This window comes from Indicator indicator, chromosome 21 (assembly GCF_027791375.1).
Source record: "Indicator indicator isolate 239-I01 chromosome 21, UM_Iind_1.1, whole genome shotgun sequence".
Classification (NCBI taxonomy): domain Eukaryota; kingdom Metazoa; phylum Chordata; class Aves; order Piciformes; family Indicatoridae; genus Indicator; species Indicator indicator.
In genome coordinates, this window is record NC_072030.1 from 18,569,679 (window position 1) to 18,591,830 (window position 22,152).

At 49.7% G+C, this 22,152-nt stretch overlaps 1 protein-coding gene across 1 annotated transcript; it reads right to left on the reverse strand.

Annotated features, from left to right (window-relative positions):
* Positions 1-249: 249 nt before the first annotated feature.
* ZFP91 (ZFP91 zinc finger protein, atypical E3 ubiquitin ligase) lies at positions 250-21,848 on the reverse strand. Its single transcript, XM_054390289.1, has 11 exons — positions 21,508-21,848; positions 20,692-20,717; positions 15,265-15,492; positions 14,976-15,012; positions 13,822-13,911; positions 13,371-13,493; positions 3,433-3,483; positions 2,856-2,934; positions 2,450-2,564; positions 1,848-1,947; positions 250-1,030 (listed from the first exon to the last, which is right to left on the reverse strand). Exons 1-11 carry the CDS (start codon positions 21,846-21,848, stop codon positions 520-522), a joined length of 1,701 nt encoding a protein of 566 aa, XP_054246264.1. The 3' UTR covers positions 250-519.
* Between the last annotated feature and the right edge of the window lie 304 nt (positions 21,849-22,152).

Consider the following 22,152-nt stretch of genomic DNA (forward strand, 5'->3'; position numbering starts at 1 on the left):
CGCCCTGCCGAGGGGGGCCCTAAAGTGCCAAGCCAAACTCCCAGCCCTGGGAGAAGGAATCAGTCTGTGAGGACCAGAGTGCAGCAATGCATAGAAGTTGGGACCAGGGGCCAGAGGGAGTCCTAAGAAACCTGTCCAGAGCCTATCAAATACTTTCTAGTTTGCAAGTGGTGCCACGTCAAGGAGCCAGAAAGGCAACTGCTTTGGGGTAGAGTGAAGGGTCTCAGCAGTCCCCCCCCTGCCCTCCCTTGCAGAAATCCCTCACTCAGTCCAGCTTGCTCTGGTAATGGCAGCACCTGCCCCTTCCTACAAAGGAGCAGTGGGAGAGAGAGAGAAGTGGTTGGAAGAAAGAGGATGTGCTGTGATCCACACTGGAGGGGAGCAGACCCTTCGGTTATTTACTAGTACTGTAAGTTTTGTTTAACTTTTCTCTCTTTCAGTGTCTCTGTTTTCGTTTGTTTCTTTCTTTTCCTCTTTTTAAATACAGCGTCCCAGCACCCAAGGTGCTCCCCACCCACACTAGGGTCCAGCGGAGTCTGAATCTTCAATGAGCACCTCCGTGGTGGCTCCCAGGATCTCTGTGTTCATGACCAGCCCCTCCGGGTTGGCGCTGCTGCCGCTGCCCACAAAGAGTTTGCTGTCGGCCACCAGGCTGACGCGCTCCGCCCCGCCACAGTAGGGCTTTGGCATCCCGTCGGGGCCCAGCAGCAAGCACTCCGCTGGGGCAGTGCTGCCCAGGGGGTCAGGAAGCAGGGGGAGGCCCTGGCCGTCGGTGGGAGGCGCGATGGCCTCGGGGTTAGTGCCCAGGATGTCAGTGCTGGTGATGAGGGCACCTGCGTTGGCAGCCAGCGCTTCGGCGATCAGCACCTCGGGGTGGCTCTTGGCCTTGTGGGCCACCACGCTGTCCTTCTTCTCAAACTTCTTGCCACAGATGTTGCAGGAGAACTGGTAGAAAGAGTCTGCATCGTGCTTCTTCATGTGCCAGTTGAGGGAAGCCTTCTGCCGGCAGGTGAAGCCACAGATCTCACACCTGGGAGAGGAGAAGGGGGAGGTCACTGCAAAGGGACATCCCCAGGCACTCACCAAGGCGGCAGCAGCAAAGAGGCAGCCCAGGAAAAAAATAACAATAATTATCTGGTGCTGACTGCAGCTCTTCCAGTTTTATTTGCAGAGGGCTTATGTGACTCAGATCTCTGCTGAAACACTGCCCCAAGGAGCAGGTGAGACAAGTGGCAGCTCAAACGCTCCTACTGATGTGTGTTTGGAAAGCTGGGATGCCAAGAACAGGCTCTAGCCCTGACTTCAGAGCTGTCCCTGCACTCAGTGTGTATCCAAGGGGCTGTTTAGTGTGAAACAGAGGAGGTTGAGGGGAGACCTCATTGCTGTCTACAAATACCTGAAAGGACTTAATAGAGAGGCTGCTGCTGGTCTCTTCTCACAGGAAATTAGAATCATAGAATCAGTCAGGGTTGGAAGGGACCACAAGGATCACCTAGTTCCAACTCCCCTGCCATGGGCAGGGACACCTCACACTAGAGGTGATAGAACAAGAGGGAATGGCCTCAAACTGCCACTGGGTAGGTTTAGACTGGACATGAGGAGTTTTTTTTTCACAGAGAGTGAACAGGGATTGGAATGTACTGCCCAGGGAGGTGGTTGAGTCACCAACCCTGGATGTGTTTAGAAGTTGTTTGGATCTCGTGCTTGGTTATATGGTTTAGGGGTGACCCTTGTAGAGTAGGGTTCTGGGTTGGACTTGGTGATCCTGAAGGTCTTTTCCAACCTGAGTATTTCTGTGATTCTGTCCCTCAAAGCAGGAGAGCAAGAGACAGGCAAGAGGTACTCACTGCAAGGGCTTCTCGCCCGTGTGGATCATTCGGTGCACTGCCAGGTTATGAGAACTCTTAAAGGCTCGGGCACAGTACTCACAGATGTAATCCCTTTGATCTAGAAAGCAACACCAGTTGGAGCATTACTTCCCTGCAGACCTGCTCGCTTTCCCAGCTCTCACACACCGCAGGTAAAGCTGCCCAAGAAGCAGCAGAACTAGAAGTGCTGGGAGGCCAGCAGGCATAGCAAAGGAGGAGGTGTCTCACAATACACCCCAGCAGCTGGTCAGGAGAGTTAAGGCATGATTAAGACTCCTAAGAGCTAATTATCCATTCTGACCAATACTGAAGGGCCAGCAAATTCGGTTAAAGCTTGGCTTGGTTTCTTCCCCTGCACAACTCCCAAGTGATACTTTACAGAGGGAGAACTCAAAACTCCATAGCCTATTTCTTTCATTTCCTTGAAAGACAGCAATCCAGGACACAATACCCTGCTGCTGCAATTATCCCACCTGCCTTGGCTTTACTCTCCCCAAAAGCCCCAGAGGCTTTTCCTCCCCTCCCTCTCTCTGTTCACTGACCTGAGGAGTTTGCATCATCCATTCCCCACTTCCCTGTACCTGTGTGATGCTTGGCGTGCCGCAGGAGCTGCTTCTGGAGGCGGAAGAGCCGACCACAGGAGGGATGAGGACACACATATTTTTTCTTCAGCAAGTGCTGGTACTTTATGTGATGCTGTAAAGGAAGAGTGAAAGGCTGTAGACTCTTTACATGGCTAAGAGAACAGCTGAGACACATTGACTCCAGGGGATCCCTCAGCAGACTCCAGTCACTGACAAGACACTGAGGTGGACATCTAGCAACAGGACAGGGACACAGATGGCCACAACTGATTACACCTACCATACAGACAGTGTTAGGAAGGAGTGCCCCAGTGCCAGCCAGTGCAGGACTGGCTTGCCTGTCCCAAAGGTCCTTCCCTGCCCTCAACACTTCATCCAGGAAGTGAAAAAATCCTTAACCAACCTGCAGGTAACGTGGGTGAGCAAGGACTGTGCCACAGCCTTCCATCTCGCAGCGGACATACTGGATTGGAGGCTTCTTCCTAAGGAGTCACCAGGGAGAGTGGTTAGCTGATGCAGCTGGAGCCAGGGCAGCAGCAAGATAAATGAGTGCCAGTGCAGCTTGGTGATGTCAGAGCAAAGGTTTACTGCTCCAGTAGTCCTCTTTGGGCTATGCTGATGAAGTCTCTGCCTGAGAGTTCCCTCTGCTCCTAGGACTACCTGAGGAGTCTCCCCAGAGCTGAGAAAACCACAGGGGACACACACATCCCAGAGCCTTATTTCTGAGCAATGCCAGGCTAGAGATCAACTTGGAAGTGGGGAGGGGGAGGTGGGATTGGAGTGCTGATTCAGTTGGATGAAACCAAACCCACACCTACAAGGAGAAGGAAGGAAGTCAAGGCACAGTGCTTTATTTTTTTCCCCTCCTTTTAAGGCAGATTCCTATCCTGCACAAGTGATAGCTTTGAGACAATCAACACATCTGCACAGGATGCAAGGGAAGCAAGTCCTGAGGACAGAACTAAGCAGAGGGCACTCACCTCCTCTTGGGCAGCCTTGGACTTTTGTCATCCTTTCTCCTCCTTCCCCTCCTGTAACAGGGTTACATAAACAGAACTGAGAGCAGCTTCTTTACAGCATTAGTGGGCAAGACTTTTCGAAGTCTATGCTAGGAAGCAAGAGCAGGATGTATAAAAAAAAATACTACAGTGCTCTTGTGCACTTTTAGGCTGAAAAGTAAGGCTGCACCCAGCAAGGCAGCTGCTGTGGCAAGCCAGCCACCTGCTGTAGATCACAGTGCCTGAAGAGCACTTAAGGAAACAATCTGGTCAGAGCTGGGCAGGCTCCCTGAAGCAGCAGAGTACCTGGGCCTCTGTGCAGCCTGCTCCTGCAGCTCTCTGTGGAGCTCTGATCCCCATGTTTCTGACACCCAGGTGGCAGTTTCTTTGCAGGACATTGGGTGGCATGTGGCAGAGCTCAAACCACCCTCAAAGCAGCCCAAACCAGGCTGTTGCTGCATGTCTGTCAACTACTTCCACTGCACAACGTTCCTGCACAGGGTTGCCTCTCTCCAATGTGTCTCACTCACCATTCACCAGCACACAGGCCAAGGGGCAATGGATATAAACTGCAGCACAGGAGGTTCCACCTCAACATGAGGAGGAACTTCACTGTGAGGCTCACAGAGCACTGGGACAGGCTGCCCAGAGAGGTTGTGGAGTCTCCTTCTCTGGAGACTTTCCAGCCCTGTCTGGATGTGTTCCTGTGTGACCTGTGCTGGATTCTCTTGTTCTGCTCTAGCAGAGGGGTTGGACTGGATGCTCTCTAGAGGTCCCTTCCAACCCCTAACATCCTGTGTGTGTTTCTTTCCTCTTGCTGTCTCTAAGCTGCTGCACACTGGATTCTTTTTTCTGTTCAAGATGGCTGCCTGGGGCTCGTGGTGATGTTGTTTGTATCAGATGCTGCTGCTGCTGTGCATAATAAAACCTGTGCCATTCTGAAAGCTTGGCCTGAATGCTGAGTGCCTGCTCAGCATCTTACTGGCATGGTTGCTGCTACCAATAAAGATGTCTCAGTATGGTGTAGAAAAGACTTCCATCAATCTACTGTGTGTGTCTCTGCAGCAATGTGAGCAAGCAGGCACAGTGCTCTGGGCAGAGCTACTGCCTGGGAGGATGCATCCTGCAACTAAGCACAGGTCTGCTGAGACAGAGCAGGGATTCTTTTTGTCTTGACAGGTGTACAACCTGCTGTGGTTAATTCTGAGGACTGCAAAATAGCTGCTAGGTCATTAATCTCATTCTTCCTAGTTGTGCAGGCTGTTTTTCACATGAAATGTTAGCCAACAGAGCAGAGGAAGTGGGGTGCAGCATCAGTTGTGGACTGTGTTGGCAAAATTACCTGTTTATAAAACATGCTCTGGGAGCTGGAAGGTGATGTGTGAGCAAACCACATGAAGGAAACCACAGGAATCTGCCTCTGACCTGCACTCTATTGATTTTTTTTTCCTTTTTCCTTTTTTTTTCCCTCCTCTCTAGAGCTTGCAGCTAATGAAGCAGCAGCAGCTTGCTAGCTGTCTGCAGCAGACACTTACAAAAGCAGAATGTTGAGCGCTGATGTGCAACCTAGAAAAGGATGAATTTAATTCTAACATCCAAAGTTGTTTGGACAGTTGCAGGTTGAAAAGAAAAAAAAATGGGAAGGGTGTGGTGCCTGGGTGAGGGCTTTTAGAAATGCCTTCCTCACTGCACTGTGCAGGAGTTGGTCACTTCTGAACACAGCCTGCTGGGCTGTGGCTGGCTGATACACAGCCTCACAGGATGTCAGGGGTTGGAAGGGACCTCTGGAGAGCATCCAGTCCAACCCCCTGCCAGAGCAGGACCAGAGAATCCAGCACAGGTCACACAGGAAGGCATCCAATGGGACTGGAAAGTCTCCAGAGAAGGAGACTCCACAACCTCTCTGGGCAGCCTGTTCCAGTGCTCTGTGAGCCTCACAGTGAAGAAGTTCCTCCTCATGTGAGGTGGAACCTCCTGTGCTGGAGTTTCTATCCATTGCCCCTTGGCCTATCCCAGGGTGCAGCTGAGCAGAGCCTGTCCCCTCCCTCTTGACCCTCAGCCATCAGATACTGACAGACATTGAGCAGATCCCTCTCAGTCTTCTCCTCTCCAGACTGAACACCCCCAGGGCTCTCAGCCTCTCTTCCCCAGGCAGTGCTCCAGGCCCTTTGTGATGGTTTGAAACTGTCTTTTTAATTTTTCCTTGCAAAATTCAGAACAGAGAAAGTGAAAGAATGTAAATAAGTCACTATTGGGTGTAAGAAAGCAAAATAACGATTGTTCTAAACACTTCCATTGGATAGATAGAAATGTTTAAGAACTATTACCCAAAACAAAGTAGGCACTCTGCACATTCTGCGTTCGGCAGTGGGGGCAGTTGCTGGGCTGTCTGGCTGCTGTTTTCTTCTTCTCTTCTGGCTGAAGATAACACACTGACCTTGGCAGCTAAGTTAACAACTTTCTGCTTAACTAACTCTGCTTCTCTGTCCAGGGGGGTCTGGGGGGGAAGCTCCTGGGAGAGGGAGGCCCCTTTGGGAGGGTCCCCTTGGGGGGAAGCAAAGGGAGATCGATTGTGCTTTTTCTGTTGATTGTATATATTTGTAAATGTTGTGAATTTTGTATATTTGTACATATTCATTGCATTTCACTGTAGATTTTAGACTCTGCTTGTAAATACAGCTTTTCATTTGCGTCCAGACTGAGCTAGCCTGGTTATTGTTGGTGGGGGGGGAATTTCAGCTCACACCGACACACTTTTTATTTTTGGCGCCCAACGTGGGGCTCGATTGCTTGTTTGATTTATTTCTGCTCAGATTAGGAAGCAAAATGAAGCTGTTTTGGATTTTGAGTAATTTTATTTCATCTATTATCGGTGTGATTGTTTACAGATGGGCTGTTTCCTGCATGATAGACAAGATTGTGAGATATGTGGCATATAAGTCGTTTCTTTGGGTTAAGAACAAGTTACTGAATGTTGGTGAATTCTGTTATGGTCTTATTGGGCTAAGAAGCTATGGTAACTCAACTATGGATCTGCTAGCAGACACATATGAGTTTGTTACTCCTCTTACAACTACAGAGGGTCTTTGTAACCAGTGGTACCCTAGATATCTTGTACTAGCCTTAATCTTAAATTTGTTGCTTCTTGGAATAATCATATGGCTACTGATAGCACTGTGTCAAGAAAGACATAAGGCTACTTGCTCTTCCAACTCTGCTGTGAATGTGAAAACCAAGCCAGTAAATTTGGTTGCCACTATCACCAGAAAGCGCAAAGGAGCTGCAGGAGGAGATGCAGATGCTGCAGGAGATGGTGCAGATGGAGATGAGGGTCCTTCTACTCAGGGTCCCTCTGTTAAGAAAGATCCTTCTGATGAGGAAGAGAGGGTTAGCCTTAAAACTCTGGTAGACCTCTTGAGACCCCACATGGATGATGGAAATGTAGGTCAGGATGTAGACCCAGGTAGATTAGCAGCTGCTGGTAGTGCCTCTGAACTCAAAGAAATTCAACGGAGGATTAAAATAGGATTATGGGGACAGCGACCTCAGGATGATGATGATGATGATGAGGATGACATACAGTCAGCTAATGCACCCAGACAGGAAATTAGACATGTGAGGAAGGATTACATCAGAGGAGATAATGAGCCAGTCCTGTCTTGGCTAGCCAGGTGTTTTGATATGGGAGCCCCAGCATTGGTGGTAGGCGACAAGTCGGCCTCTCAGTTGGGGATGCTTTCAAAGGATACAGGCATAGACAGGCACCTAGGCAAGTGCATTGGTAAAGCTTCTCTGTGGGCACGCCTCCTACTGGCAGTCTCGCTGAGGTACCCCAGCAGAGATGATTTACCATGGAACCCTAAGCCTTGGACCACAATAGCTGAGGGAATCAAGCGTCTGAGAGAGTTTGCTGTGAGAGAAGTAATGTATGGAGATCATAAGACTCTGAATCCTGATGAAATTCCTGTTGGAACAGGCCTTGCCAAAAAGCTCATTAAGCTTGCTCCTCCTAATTATGCTACTATTCTGGCAAGCAGGATTGTGGCAAGAAATTATGGTGGAGCACCTCCTACTGTTGGCCATTTCACTGACCAAATGAGGCAATTGGAGGATAGTCTTGCACGTACTTCTTTGGTTTCAGCCATTGAAACTTTGTCTGGAGAAATGAAGAATTGCATGAAAGAGCTGAAGGAGGAACTTAAAACCTCCATATCCAACTTGATGAAGGGGGATGATTCTAATTCCTCTTCCTCCAGATGGATACAAGTTTCAGCTGTTAGGAACAGACGTGCTCCAAGAAGGCCATTCCAGAATAGGTCAAACCAAAACAGACAGCAGAGGCAATCACGTGGCAGTATCTGGATAACTCTGCGTGATCAGTTTGGTGAGAACATGAACAGATGGGATGGTCAACCAACTTCTGATCTTTTCAAGAGGTTACGGGAGCTGCAGAGAGGCAGATCCCGAGGTAGCAATACCAGGAGGGTAGCTGTCGCTTCCTCAGTTTCCCAGAACAACTCTGATAGCTCCAACAGTGATCCTAATTCTGGTGCTGGACATTGTGCCGGCTGTACATGTGGATGTAATCCCCACCATTAGGGGTGCCCTGCCTTCCGCCAGGGGGAGGTAAGGGATAATGGAGATAACAGAATCTATTGGGATGTGTACATCCAGTGGCCTGGCACTTCAAAATTTCAGAAGTACAGGGCCTTGGTTGACACAGGAGCTCAGTGCACCATAATACCATCAAATTATCAAGGGGGAGAATCTATAACTATTCAGGGAGTCACTGGTGGATCTCAAGAGTTGTTTAAGATAGAGGTTGATATAAGTTTAACTGGGAAGCAGTGGAAGAAACATACTATTGTAACAGGTCCTAATGCACCTTGTATTTTGGGAATTGACTTTCTGAGAGAAGGGCGTTTTAAAGACCCTAAGGGTTACAAATGGGCTTTTGGAATAGCAACTGTAGAAACTGATGGAGGAAAATTGAAGTTGTCCATTAGACCTGAGCTTTCAGATGAATCTGCAGTTGTGGGACAACATGAGATAGAGGATGTAAAGCTGCCGGTTGCTTCTCAAACTGTGCATCACAGACAATACAGAACCAACCGTGACTCTTTGGTGCCCATTCAAAACTTGATTCGTCAGTTGGAGAGTCAGAAGGTCATCAGCAAAACTCATTCACCTTTCAACAGTCCAATCTGGCCTGTGAGAAAGCAGAATGGAGAGTGGCGTCTGACAGTTGATTTCCGTGCCTTGAATGAAGTAACTCCACCCATGAGTGCAGCTGTACCAGACATGATGGAACTCCAATATGAGCTGGAATCCAAGCAGGCCAAATGGTATGCTACCATAGACATTGCTAATGCTTTCTTCTCTATTCCCATAGCAGAGGAATGCAGGCCTCAGTTTGCTTTCACCTGGAGAGGCATTCAGTACACATTCAATCGTTTGCCCCAGGGGTGGATTCACAGTTCAACCATCTGCCATGCAGTGATCCATGATGCTTTGGAGAAAGGTGGAGCTCCAGAACACGTTCAGTTCATCGATGACATCATCGTCTGGGGTGAGACTGCTGAAGAAGTCTTCGAGAAAGGTAATAAAATCCTTGACATTCTCTTGCAAGCTGGTTTCGCTATCAAGCGAGACAAGGTGAAAGGACCTGCCAGAGAAATCCAGTTTCTGGGAGTGCGATGGCAAGATGGTCGCCGTCACATCCCAATGGATGTGATAAACAGAGTCTCCACCATGGCAAATCCCATCAACAAGAAAGAAACTCTGCGTTTCTTAGGCATAGTGGGATTTTGGAGACTGCACATTCCTGGATACAGTCAGATTGTGAAACCTCTCTATGATGTGACTCGAAAGAGAAACAGTTTCCAATGGGGTCCTGAGCAACAAGCAGCCTTTGACCAGATCAAGCGAGAGGTAGTCCAAGCGATGGGTCTGGGACCTGTCCGAACTGGTCCAGACATTAAGAACATTCTGTACACGGCTGCGAGTGACAATGGTCCAACCTGGTGCTTATGGCAAAGAGCTCCAGGGGAGACACGAGGACGTCCTCTTGGTTTCTGGGGTCGTGGCTACAGAGGCTCAGAGGCAAACTACACTCCAACAGAGAAAGAGATTTTAGCTGCTTATGAAGGAGTGAAAGCTGCTTCTGAAGTGATCGGAACTGAGTCACAACTTCTTCTAGCTCCTAGATTGCCAGTTCTGAATTGGATGTTCAAAGGCAAAGATTCTTCACCACATCATGCAACAGATGCTACCTGGTCTAAGTGGATGGCTCTGATAACACAGAGAGCTCGAATGGGAAATCTCGAAAGGCCTGGTTTGGTGGAGGTGATCACAAACTGGCCAGAAGGCACAAGCTGTGCTAAACCTCCAGAGGAGAGAGTAACTCGTGCTGAGGAAGCTCCTCCTTACAGTGATCTGTCTGATGATGACAAGAGATATGCTTTGTTCACAGACAGTTCCTGTCGTCTTGTTGGGAACAAGCGGAGATGGAAATCTGCAGTGTGGAGCCCAACGCGCAGAGTTGCAGAAGCGAGAGATGGAGAAGGAGAATCCAGTCAATTCGCAGAGGTAAAAGCTGTCCAGCTAGCTCTTAACATAGCTGAACGTGAGAGATGGCCAAAGCTTTATCTCTACACCGACTCGTGGATGGTAGCCAATGCCTTGTGGGGTTGGCTGAAAGACTGGAAGAAGAATGGCTGGCAGAGGAAAGGAAAGCCAATCTGGGCTGCAGACCTGTGGCAAGACATTGCTGCTCGCATTGAGAGAATCCCAGTGAAAGTGAGACACATCGATGCTCACATTCCTAAGAGCAAAGCTACTGAGGAACAACAACACAACCATCAGGCAGATCTAGCTGCAAGAGTTTCCCAGGTGGACACAAACTCTGATCCTGATCCTGATCTTGACTGGAAACACCGAGGTGAGCTGTTCTTAGCTCGGTGGGCCCATGACTCGTCAGGACATCAAGGCAGAGATGCAACCTACCGATGGGCTCGTGACAGATCCATTGACATTTCCATGGATGCTATCACACAAGTCATCCATGACTGTGACATTTGTGCTGCTATTAAGCAGGCAAAGAGGATCAAGCCCTTGTGGTACGGTGACCGATGGTCTAAGTACAAGTATGGTGAAGCCTGGCAGATTGACTACATCACTCTACCTCGTTCTCGATCTGGTAAGCAGTATGTGCTGACTATGGTAGAGGCAAGCACTGGATGGCTGGAAACTTATCCAGTTCCTCATGCAACTGCACGTAACACCATTCTTGGCCTGGAGAGACAAATCCTGTGGAGACATGGAACTCCAGAGAGGATTGAGTCGGACAATGGAACTCATTTCAAGAACAATCTTGTAAAAAACTGGGCCAAAGAGCACGGCATCGAGTGGATATTCCACATTCCCTACTATGCACCAGCTGCAGGGAAGATCGAACGCTACAACGGTTTGCTGAAAACCACTCTCAAAGCCATGGGGGGTGGATCTTTGAAAAACTGGGAGAAACATTTAGCACAAGCAACCTGGTTGGTGAATAGTAGAGGTTCAGTGAATCGAGCTGGACCTGCCCAATCAGATTTGTTGCGAAAGGAAGAAGGTGATAGAGTTCCTGTTATCAGAGAAAAGAATCTGTTAGGCAAAACTGTTTGGGTATTTTCTCCTTCAGGAGAGGCCAAACCTGTCCGAGGGGTGGTTTCTGCTGAAGGTCCTGGTCACACCTATTGGGTGATGCAAGAAAATGGTGAAATTCAGTGTATTCCACAAAGAAATCTAACTTTGGCTGAGAGAGGTTAAATTCAGAGTGTTGCGCAGATACAGCATCGCGCCCAAGAGGAGAGTTCATGAGATCTACGGTGCACGAACCCTGAGAGCCCTGAGTCACCTGAGAGTCCCTGTTCCTTTCTTCGCTCCATCTGCGAGGAAACAAGCTGTTTGCTGTTTTTCCTGTGATTTGACTCTTTTGAATCATCTACATCTGAAATAGCCGGAATGGACTATGGTCTTTATTCACCTATTGTTGTAGATATTATTTTAGATTAGATAAATGATAGTAGCAGCCAATGGAATTGTTTAGAAGGGGTGGAGTGTGATGGTTTGAAACTGTCTTTTTAATTTTTCCTTGCAAAATTCAGAACAGAGAAAGTGAAAGAATGTAAATAAGTCACTATTGGGTGTAAGAAAGCAAAATAACGATTGTTCTAAACACTTCCATTGGATAGATAGAAATGTTTAAGAACTATTACCCAAAACAAAGTAGGCATTCTGCACATTCTGCGTTCGGCAGTGGGGGCAGTTGCTGGGCTGTCTGGCTGCTGTTTTCTTCTTCTCTTCTGGCTGAAGATAACACACTGACCTTGGCAGCTAAGTTAACAACTTTCTGCTTAACTAACTCTGCTTCTCTGTCCAGGGGGGTCTGGGGGGGAAGCTCCTGGGAGAGGGAGGCCCCTTTGGGAGGGTCCCCTTGGGGGGAAGCAAAGGGAGATCGATTGTGCTTTTTCTGTTGATTGTATATATTTGTAAATGTTGTGAATTTTGTATATTTGTACATATTCATTGCATTTCACTGTAGATTTTAGACTCTGCTTGTAAATACAGCTTTTCATTTGCGTCCAGACTGAGCTAGCCTGGTTATTGTTGGTGGGGGGGGAATTTCAGCTCACACCGACACACCCTTCAGCATCCTTACAGTCCTCCCTTGGACTCTCTCCAGCAGATCCCTGTCCCTCTTGAACTGGGCAGCCCAGAACTGGATGCAGTATTCCAGGTGAGGTCTCATCAGGGCAGAGTAGAGGGGGAGGAGAACCTCCCTGGATCTGCTGGACACACTCCTCTGAATCCCACCCCAGGATCCCATTGGCCCTCTTGGCCACCAGGGCACATTGCTGTCCTGGGCAGAACTTGTTGTCCACCAGCACTCCCAGCTCCTCCCCGGGGCTGCTCTCCAGCAGAGACCCAGGCCCCAGACCAGCAGAGGGAGGCTGGATTGTTCCAGGTGCTCAGAGGAATGAAATACAGCAGCTTTTTTGTACTTTTCACTCGACAGCTTTTTGTGTTTTGAACTCACCACCCCAAAGAATGGCTGTGACAGACACAAACACAACCTCCCCCAGCTGCCAGAAGGAAAGCTTCAGTGCTGAGTTCCAGTGGCAGCACACCCAAAGGTTTGGAGTCTCCACTCCAAGCACCAGACACTGACTAGGTAGCAAAAGTTTGTTCTTTCACTTCTCCAAAATGAGGGAGAACACAGCTGGCTTTCCTGAGCCCTGGCATGTTAGTCACCAGTGTATGAAGAGGACACTTAGCCACACAACAGTTATAGAATGGGCTGGGCTGGAAGGGACCTCCAAAGCTCATCCAGTCTGCAGGGTTGGAGCACCTCTGCTATGGGGACAGGCTGAGGGAGCAGGGGTTGTTCAGCCTGGAGAAGAGAAGGCTCCAAGCAGACCCTAAAGCAGCCTTCTAGTACCTGAAGGCTGGAGAGAGACTGTTTGCAAAGGCCTGAAGGGACAGGACGAGGGGCAATGGCTTCAAACTAGAGAAGAGCAGATTTAGACTGGATATCAGAAAGAAGTTCTTTACTATGAGGGTGGTGGAACAATGGAACAGGTTGCCCAGGGAGGTGGTTGAGACTCCTTCCCTCAAGGTGAGGCTCAACAAGGCCCTGGGCAGCCTGATCTAGTTGGGGATGTCCCTGCTGACTGCAGGGGGGTTGGACTGGATGACCTTTGGAGGTCCCTTCCAGCCTGGACCATTCTATGACTCTATCAGAACAAAGGCTTCTGCCTTAGTATCTTTCAGGACCAGATGAGGAGGAAGGAAGTCAACAGCACCACCGCAACATTGTGATACCTAAGCAAGGCTGTAAAACGAACAACACTCTGCATAACTGCAGCTTTCCTTACTTCCTTGGTGGTTCTTCATCTTCCTGAAACTCACTCTCTTCTTTCACTTCTACTTTAATTTCTTTCTGCTTTTCTTTTTCCTCCTTCACCTTGTTAGCTTTTCTCCTCTGCTTTGGTGCTTCCCTACAAAGACATAAACACAACAGATTACTCCAATACCCTTCCCATTGTTTGCTTTTTAGGAAAAAAAAAAATCTACATTGAGGTATGTTTATCCAAGCCCCACTTTTAAGCAGAAGTCTGAGCAAGGATTAATAAAGAACTTGGCATCCAGCAGGGTTTTAAAGGCTTTAGTCTGTTAGAGAAGCAACATTTAGACAACACTGTGTCCACTGGGAGCCATTCCAGCTTTACAAGTAGCAGAGGTTCCTTGGCTCACACAATGCTCATTACCTAAGATGTCACTTCTACTGTGAGTGCCTAAAAGCAGAGCAGACCTAACCCAACATACTTCTCTAGATGGGGCCGGTACGTTTCATCTCTTGGATCATCTTTGAAGGGAACTTCTTCCTCACTGATGAGCATCTCCTCCTCATCTTCACTGTTGGGAGAGGCAAAAAAAAAAACAAGGAGGAGAGAGGACTTTACAGAATCACAGAAACATGCAGGTTGGAACAGAGCCTCAGGATCACCAAGCCAAACCACTGACCTTTCTCTACAAGGCTCACCCCTAAACCATATCTCCAAGCACCACATCCAAACCACCTTTAAACACATCCAGGGGTGGTAACTCCACCACCTCCCTGGGCAGCACATTCCAATGCCTGACCACTCTTGCTGGGAAAAATGTTTCCTACTGTCCAGTCTAAACCTGGCCAGTGGCAACTTGAGGCTGTTCCCTCTTGTTCTGTCACTAACTCCCTGTGAGAAGAGACCAGCACCAACCTCTCTACAACCTCCTTTCAGGCAGTTGTAGATAGCAATGAGGTCTCCCCTCAGCCTTCTCAGTCTCAAACTAACCATCCCCAGCTCCTTCAGTCACTCTTCATCAGATTTATTCTCCAGGCCCTTCACAGCTTCCTTGCCCTCCTCTGCACTGGCTCCAGCACCTCCACATCTCTCTTGTATTGAGGTGCCCAAAACTGAGCACAACCCTTGAGATGTGGCCTCACCAGAGCAGAGTCCAAGGGGACAATCCCCTCCCTAGCAGCAACAGCTTAAGCACTGCTGCAAGAATATTCCTCCATCATCCCCTAGAATATGAAAAACACTGTTCCACAGCACTTTCTCACCCAGCATGACCTTGGAAAGCTAACAGTTTGCACTGACTAAGAAGCACAATGACAGCCAAAACAGACAGGCCGGGCAGAGCAGTCCCCTCTGATGTGCCCAGCTAACCACAGCACCTGCTCCTGTAGGAATAAAGGTACCAGGTGAAATGCCCAGACCAGATCTCACTGTCCACTTCTCCACAGTATCTCCTGACATCTGCAGTCCATCTGGAATCCAGACTGAGAATACAAAGACCCAGGACTGAGTAAGAACAGAACTACTGACCAGCCCACAGAGCCTTTCACAGAGGACATCAACCAGGGCCCCCTGAAATAAACTTGTCCCTTCTGGAGGAACAAAACAGAAAGCAAACACCAGGAAAGTGCTTCCTACCTGATTCCAGCTGGAGACTGATGCCCTTCCGTGACCTCTGAAAGGAAAAGTCACCATTAGGTTTCAACCTGTGCTCGCTGCAGTGAGCTCATCTGTCTCAAGATACCTCCACTGCCATCCAGTGCCAGGAGTGCTGGTGGCAGAAGGTATTCGTGACCAAGAAGCACCACACCTCTACCAGCCACAGTCTGTATGCAGCTCATGCAGTTACACCCACACCCAGCTCCCTTCAAAGGCTTCCAGGCCCTGACTACCTCCAGGCACTTTCGTGCCAGGGCTTCCCACCTACCATACTCCAGCTGGTCTGTGTTTGGCTCCGACTTGCAGACGAGCTGCAGGGAGGCAGCCTTGGGCCGGGCCGCACGCGAGAGCTCAGGGTCACGCTGGCGCCCAGCGGCTGCCCTGCTGCTGCGCCAGCTCCTGCTGGGCCTGGCTGCGCTGGCAGGAGAGCCATGGCTGAGCACGCTGGAGACTTCCTCCTCCTCCTCCTCCTCCTCCTCCTTCTCTTCTTTGGGATCTGAAACACCCATGGCAATCTCTTTAGTGATAAAAGGCACGGATGCTGCCATTGACTCAGGCTGCCCTCCGCTGCGCAGCGCTGAGCGGCGTAACCGCCTGCCCCGATGGGGAAGCCACCAGCTCCTGCCTACAGAGCTGCAGCACAGCTCTGCACAGCCAAGCGGGGCACACCCCAGGGCCTCACCTCAGCAAGCCTTCATTTAAAGCTCTCCTCACAGTTCCTGCTACCTCTAAGTAAGGATGCAAAGATGTTAAAGCAGCTCACACCTCCCTCTGATAAAGGCTTATAAAAATCACAGCCTCACAGGATGTTAGAGGTTGGAAGGGACCTCCAAAGATCATCCAGTCCAACCCCCTGCCAGAGCAGGACCAGAGAATCCAGCACAGGTCACACAGGAAAGTATCCAGATAGGGCTTGAAAGTCTCCAGAGAAGGAGACTCCACAACCTCTCTGGGCAGCCTGTTCCAGTGCTCTGTGAGCCTCACAGTGAAGAAGTTCCTCCTCATGTTGAGGTGGAACCTCCTGTGCTGCAGTTTGTATCTATTGCCCCTTGGCCTATCCCAGGGTGCAGCTGAGCAGAGCCTGTCCCCTCCCTCTTGACCCCCAGCCCTCAGATATTTATGAACATTTATTAGATCCCCTCTCAGTCTTCTCCCCCCCAGACTAACCACCCCCAGAGCTCTCAGTCTCTTACAGGGCAGTGCTCCAGTCCTTCCAGCAGCCTTACAGTCCTCCCTTGGACTCTCTCCAGCAGATCCCTGTCTCTCTTGAACTGGGCAGCCCAGAACTGGATGCAGTATTCCAGGTGAGGTCTCACCAGGGCAGATTATTCACTGGCTCTGATCTCTAAGCACATGACAGACACCCATGAACCTCAGCCACTGCTTTATGACAGACTAGCTTCAAACCTGGGCCAAATTAGAAGCCAGGCTGGGAGAATCCCCCAAGCATGTATTTAACCAGATTTGTGCACCTTGTAATTACCCTGAGGAATCTGAGCTGGATGCTCCCAGCCTTATGCTCAAGCCAAAGGCATCATGAGCATTATTAGCCCAAGGTCTCTGCACTCATTTATAGCTTCTGCAGGTGGTTTCGTTTTGGCTGATGGCTGATCTCCAGCCATGTTTTGGCAAGATAACAGAACTGGCTAAAATGTTTGTATGTGAGAAAGTTCCTCCCTTAAAACCAGCATCTCCAAGCCCTTCTCTGCAGCACTGCTCTCAATTCACTCATCCCCCAGCCTGGATTGATACCAGAGGCTGCCATGACCCCGGTGCAGGACCTTACACTTGGTCTTGTTGAACCTGGTGAGGTTCACAGGAGCCTGATTCTGGAGTTTCTCCAGGCCTGACTGGAGAAAGCCCTGAGTAAAGTGATGTGAACTCTGTTGAACCTGTGCTAAACAGCAGGTGGGACCAGAGATATCCTGAGGTCCCTCCCAACATGAAATCTTCACACCAAGCCTTTTGAACCCAATGTTCCTTTTCCTTCTAGCATGTAGTTTGCTTTGTGTGACTCATTCCCCAATCCTTGATTAACAGAGTGGGAATAATCACCACCTGACTGGAATACAGGATGCTGAGGCATCACAGTTTCACTGTAGAACAGCAACCAGGGCCAATGCCTTGCACATATAAAGCCAGTCCATCATCAGAGCATGAACTACATTGACCTACACACCCTTTGATTTCCTGGTTAGCAGATCAAGGTGAGCTATGACTGCTTTACGTTTTCAGTCCTAATTCTGCACACCTCTAGTTTTTTTCTGGAAAGCTAAATCAAATCCAAAGGCACTTAAAATCCTTCTCTTAGAAATTTTCCCCTCACACCATACCCTGCTGCCAGTGCCAGCACACACAGCTGCTTCTGGAAAAGGTTTGCTCCCTTGGAAGGCTCCCCTGAATGAGGCATTCAGCTGAAAAATCTCTTAGCAAGAGATTTTCTAAACTACTTGGGGTATTGGAACAGATCTCTGCCAGAACACATTTCTACAAAGTACACCGCTCACCATTCTGCTTCACTCTTCTGCAGTGAAGGTGTTTAAGATCCTTCCTTTTCACTTCTTCCTCTGCCTCAGCATGACTCTGAGCAACCTGATCTAATGTGAGGTGTCCCTGCCCATGGCACAGGTTGGAACTGGCTGATCCTTGAGGTCCCTTCCAACCCTGACAATTCTGTGATCTCCTTCTTGACATTGAAAAAAAAAAAAAAAAACCAGCAGCAATGCCAATAAAAAGTGACACACTGAAAGCACACAGGAAAAATAAGTTGCACAAAACAAACCTCCACATCATCTGCTCTGCACAACACCAGCAGAGCAGCACCAGGCACAGAGTCAGTAATCTGAGTGCTCATTCATGGGATGATACCTTTGCACCAACGCTTCCAACCCCACCCTCTTTCTTCTTACTGTGGCAGGAGCAATCTTCTCCCAGTCTGCAGCTCCAAAACCCCAAAGACAAAGCACAGGTGGATGGGGACACAGAAAGACAGAGGGGCTCTAGCACTAAGCACAAACCACTGCTCCAGCACTCCCTCCAGGACAGCTATACAGCCTGGTCTTTCAACTGCTACAGACAAAAAATTTCACTCAGACTCTTAAAAGTGATTAGTAAATAGCAGAGGCAAAAAAATCTTACCAAAAAAAAAAAGAGGATAGAGTTTGAAACTGGTTTGGATGTAATATTACATGGGAGAAGTGGATTTTGTTTCACTGCTAATGTGACTTTAAGAGTCACACTAAGCACTGAATTCTCAATCCAGTGATGGAAGCCTGTAAAGGATATTCACTAATCTATATTCCAATCATTAAAACTATTCAGGCCTAACTGAAATGAGTATCAGAGCATCGTGGGAAGCCAAATGTGACTCCTACTACATAGCCTGACTCCAGCTACATCAATTAATTGATAAGCTGAGATGAAATGTTCTACTTCTGCAACTTAAAGGTCTACACAAAGAGGAGGGAAATATTAGCCCCTGCATGGCTGAGCAGGCAAGACAGGGAATGCAATCAGCACAGCACGCCAGGGTGAGAACAACCACATCCCAGCTCTGACACAACACACACCTTGAACCTTCCCATCATCTTCCCACCAGACCTGCACATTCAAACCTTTGTGCCTGTGCTCCCAAGCAAAAAAAGCCCCTGCCCCCATGGCACTATAGAGAGTAACACCACAGCCACTGTCAGAGCACCTCGCTGATAATCAACAGCACAACCTGAGCCATGGCTGCACACATCACATCCAAGAAGAGGTGGAGAAGGACCTGGGAGTGCTGCTGGACAGCAAGTTCTGCATGGACAGCAATGTGCCCTGGTGGCCAAGAAGGCCAATGGGATCCTGGGGTGCATTAAGAGTGTGTCCAGCAGATCCAGAGAGGTTCTCCTCTCCCTCTACTCTGCCCTGGTGAGACCTCACCTGGAGTATTTCATCCAGTTCTGGAAAGCTGCAGTTTGCTTACATCTGAATAGGCTTCTTCAAACATTTTATGCTACAGGCCAAAAAGGAGGGAGTGGGAGGGAAGTTTCTGTCCTGCAAACTGCATGATCTGTCTGAGGAAGGCACTTCATTTGCTCTGCTTCCATGCCTTCCCCAATAAGCACAAGCATGGTGCAACAACCTCATCCAGTGTGCAGCTGGAACACAGAGGCACAGCTTTCTCACTTCTGTGTTTTTAGAGACTGAAAAAAAAACAACAAACAAAACAAACCCAAAAAATCACCAAAGCAGACTTCCTTTAGACTCCTCAGTGACAATTTCCATTTTGACTGTGAGACTCATCATAAAAAAAAGACCCCAAGAAACTGAATAAATACTTTTTCCACTCTCACATTTAAGGAGAGTTGATCTTCTCAGAGCCTAAAGCTAAAAACCTAAAAAGGCTGGAGTGCAGAGAGCCCCAAATGTGGGAATTTTCAGACTAACATTTGCCATTTTCAAGTATGTCCCAAGGAAAAATGGGCTTAAAATGGAACTATTCTGCCCATTTTCCACCCCTACTACTCCAACATTTCTCCTGAAGGGTATCCAAGACACTGGCCTCACCATTAAGATGTGATGTTGACACTATACATTAAATGAAGACCCCAGGCCTTTTGATACCTTCTTGCACTTCTGCCTTGACCTAAGAGGCTGAACCTCTCTTATAATAAATACGCTGACCACCCCTTATGCAGCAAGAGACAAATGCACACAAGTGGGGACTGTGCTAAACACACATTGGTTAACTCTGCAAAAATGCACCTTGCCAGCTGGAATTCTGATGGATTTCAACACTGTCCTGGCTTGAGTTGAACCTGCTGCTGATTCAAACCAACACAAACACCTAATGGAATAAAGCTGGAGACTTGTAGCAATAAAGAGTTACTGAATTACAAGACTAAAAGGCACCCTTCAAGATACAAATGCCTGCAAACAACTGAACAGCTCCAGCAGAAAGGTGAAGTCATTTGCACAGGTGTCTGACCTTCTTTCCTCACCATTTCATTTCTGTGACAATTCTCTAGGGCCAGATCAAAACCAACACTATACAAAACTTGGAGCTGTTCCAGAAGTCGTCGCTGCATGAGGAACAAATCCCTGTAACATTTTGTTTGGACAACGAGTTGTTAAACAGAGAGGCAGACTTCACATGGCTGGCACTGACAGAACAAAAGTTCTGCCCCTGGCTGCATCCCCCCCAGTTGGGGCTTTCTTGATTAGACCCATCAAGCTACTCTCCCCCCTTCAAAACTTTTCTCTTTCATCCTTGAAGACATAAGCATGAGAAATTCACCATCCACCAAAGCCAGAACATGACAAGGGTAAATATTTGAATATTCTTACTTCAACATCTCTTTCACATGTCTCTTGAGGACCCACACCTGTACTTCAACACCAGCAGCATTGATAAGAGCCCTGGGTTTGCTACCTCCTGAGAACCACTGCATAACAAGAGCTGTCAAATGGTGTGGCCTCAGCCTCCCACAGCACTGCAAGACCCTAGTGGTTATCTAAAAGAGTAACTTTTTGAAGATAACCAGCAGCAGTTTATTGCAGTTCCAGAGTCTTGACAGAGACTTTGGAAAGAAACAGCACATCATCCAGCAACAAAACACTCTTTAAAAGGGCTCCAAGACACGCTTAGCTGCCTTTGTGGGAAAACTCTGCCTTTCTGGATGGAATACAACAGGAAGAGTGATTCAGCTCTTACCTTTACCAGCTGCTTTATCTGTGCATCTGAAAAAGTACAAAACATGAACATGAGAGAGCTTCTACAGCATGGCAGCAGAAGCAAGAAAATGGATGATGCTGAGAACAACCCCTAATTCCCAACTTGGGGCAGACCTATTGCCAAGTTCTCAAATCATTTGTTTTGACCCCATAAACCAAGATGGAATGCTTCATCCAGAATAAGTTTAGGTGAGCTGGAATAATAAACTAGCAAAAGCCCACTCTGGCCCCATAACGAGACTAAACTGGAGGGGCTCTGGTCAGAGAAAGGCAGCTCAGCCCCATGACCAAGTGCCTCAAGCAGAGTGGTGCTGGTGACTGCAGTGGTGACTGGTCTGCTAGTCCAGAAAGAATGCAGCAATGAGATGCTGTCATCTCCTCCAGGAAAACAAACGCCGCCACCGCCTTCACCGATGCCTGGGGGCACACAGGGCCAAAACAAGCTGGGGACCGAGCACCGAGGAAGGCAGATGCTCTTCCCCAGGACGCCGCGCGGCCGGCGGCTCAGAAGAGGCTTCGGTTCGACTCACAATCAAAGGCACGACTGCCGCAACAGGCAGGGCGGCCCTGAGCACTTGGTACCCTATTTTTCTCGGGAAGAGACCTGGGGGGGCCGGCCCGCAACAAAGAGACAGAGCGTCGGGGTACCCCGCAGATGGAAACAGGCCCCGGGGCCTAAGGCCACCTGAACGGGACAGAGGAAAGGCCGCCCGTCCAGGGCAGCTTCCCAGCCTCCCACCCCCGATCGCGACCCAACGGAGAGCAGGGACCAAGCCCGGTGCTGCAGGGCACTCACCCGGCCCGAGGAGCCTTCTTGGCCGCGGGTGACGTTTCGGCGGCGAGCTGCTCGGCGGCGGGCCGGGCACCGGGGCTACTCCGCCGGCGCCGAGGATACTCGGCCTTACGACGGCGAGAAACGGCGGCAGCGGCTCCCCCCACGGCCGAGGCGGCAGCGGCCCGGCCCCGTTCCCGGCCACCCCTTAGCACACGGCTGCCTCCAGACTCCTCCCCCTGATCGGCGGCGGCCAGGGGCGGACGGCGGCGGCCCGAAGGCGGCGGTCTCTCAGATGCCGCCGGCGGGCCTTGGGCGGGCGGCTGCTCCTCGACGCCCGCCGGCTCCTCGGCGCCCGCCGGCATCGGGGCGGCGAGCGGCGGGACCGCAGCTGCTCCTGCGGGCTCCACCCTCCCTCCCGCCAAACCTCACCCCGCCCGCCTCGGCCGCGCCCAATCACCGCCCGCTGCCCACCTCCGCGCGGGGCAGCAAAGGGCCCACCTCCTCCCGCGCCCGCCAATACGCGGGCGGAAAGAGGAAGATAGCCAAGCCTCCCAGCCCCACCTCCTCCTTCCAGCGACCCTCCCGCCCTTCTCCTCCGCTCGCGCACTGCCTGGCCAATGGGCTGCCCGACTGAGGCGGGGCCCGCCCCCTCCACTGTCGTGCGGC

Coding starts and splice junctions, on each gene's coding strand:
- ZFP91 (XM_054390289.1), bottom strand. CDS start 21,848: ATGCCGGCGGGCGCCGAGGAGCCGGCGGGCGTCGAGGAGCAGCCGCCC. Junction 13,912..14,975: donor CAGTCTCCAGCTGGAATCAG/GTAGGAAGCACT, acceptor CTCTCCCAACAG/TGAAGATGAGGAGGAGATGC. Junction 2,935..3,432: donor CCAAGGCTGCCCAAGAGGAG/GTGAGTGCCCTC, acceptor GTGACTCCTTAG/GAAGAAGCCTCCAATCCAGT.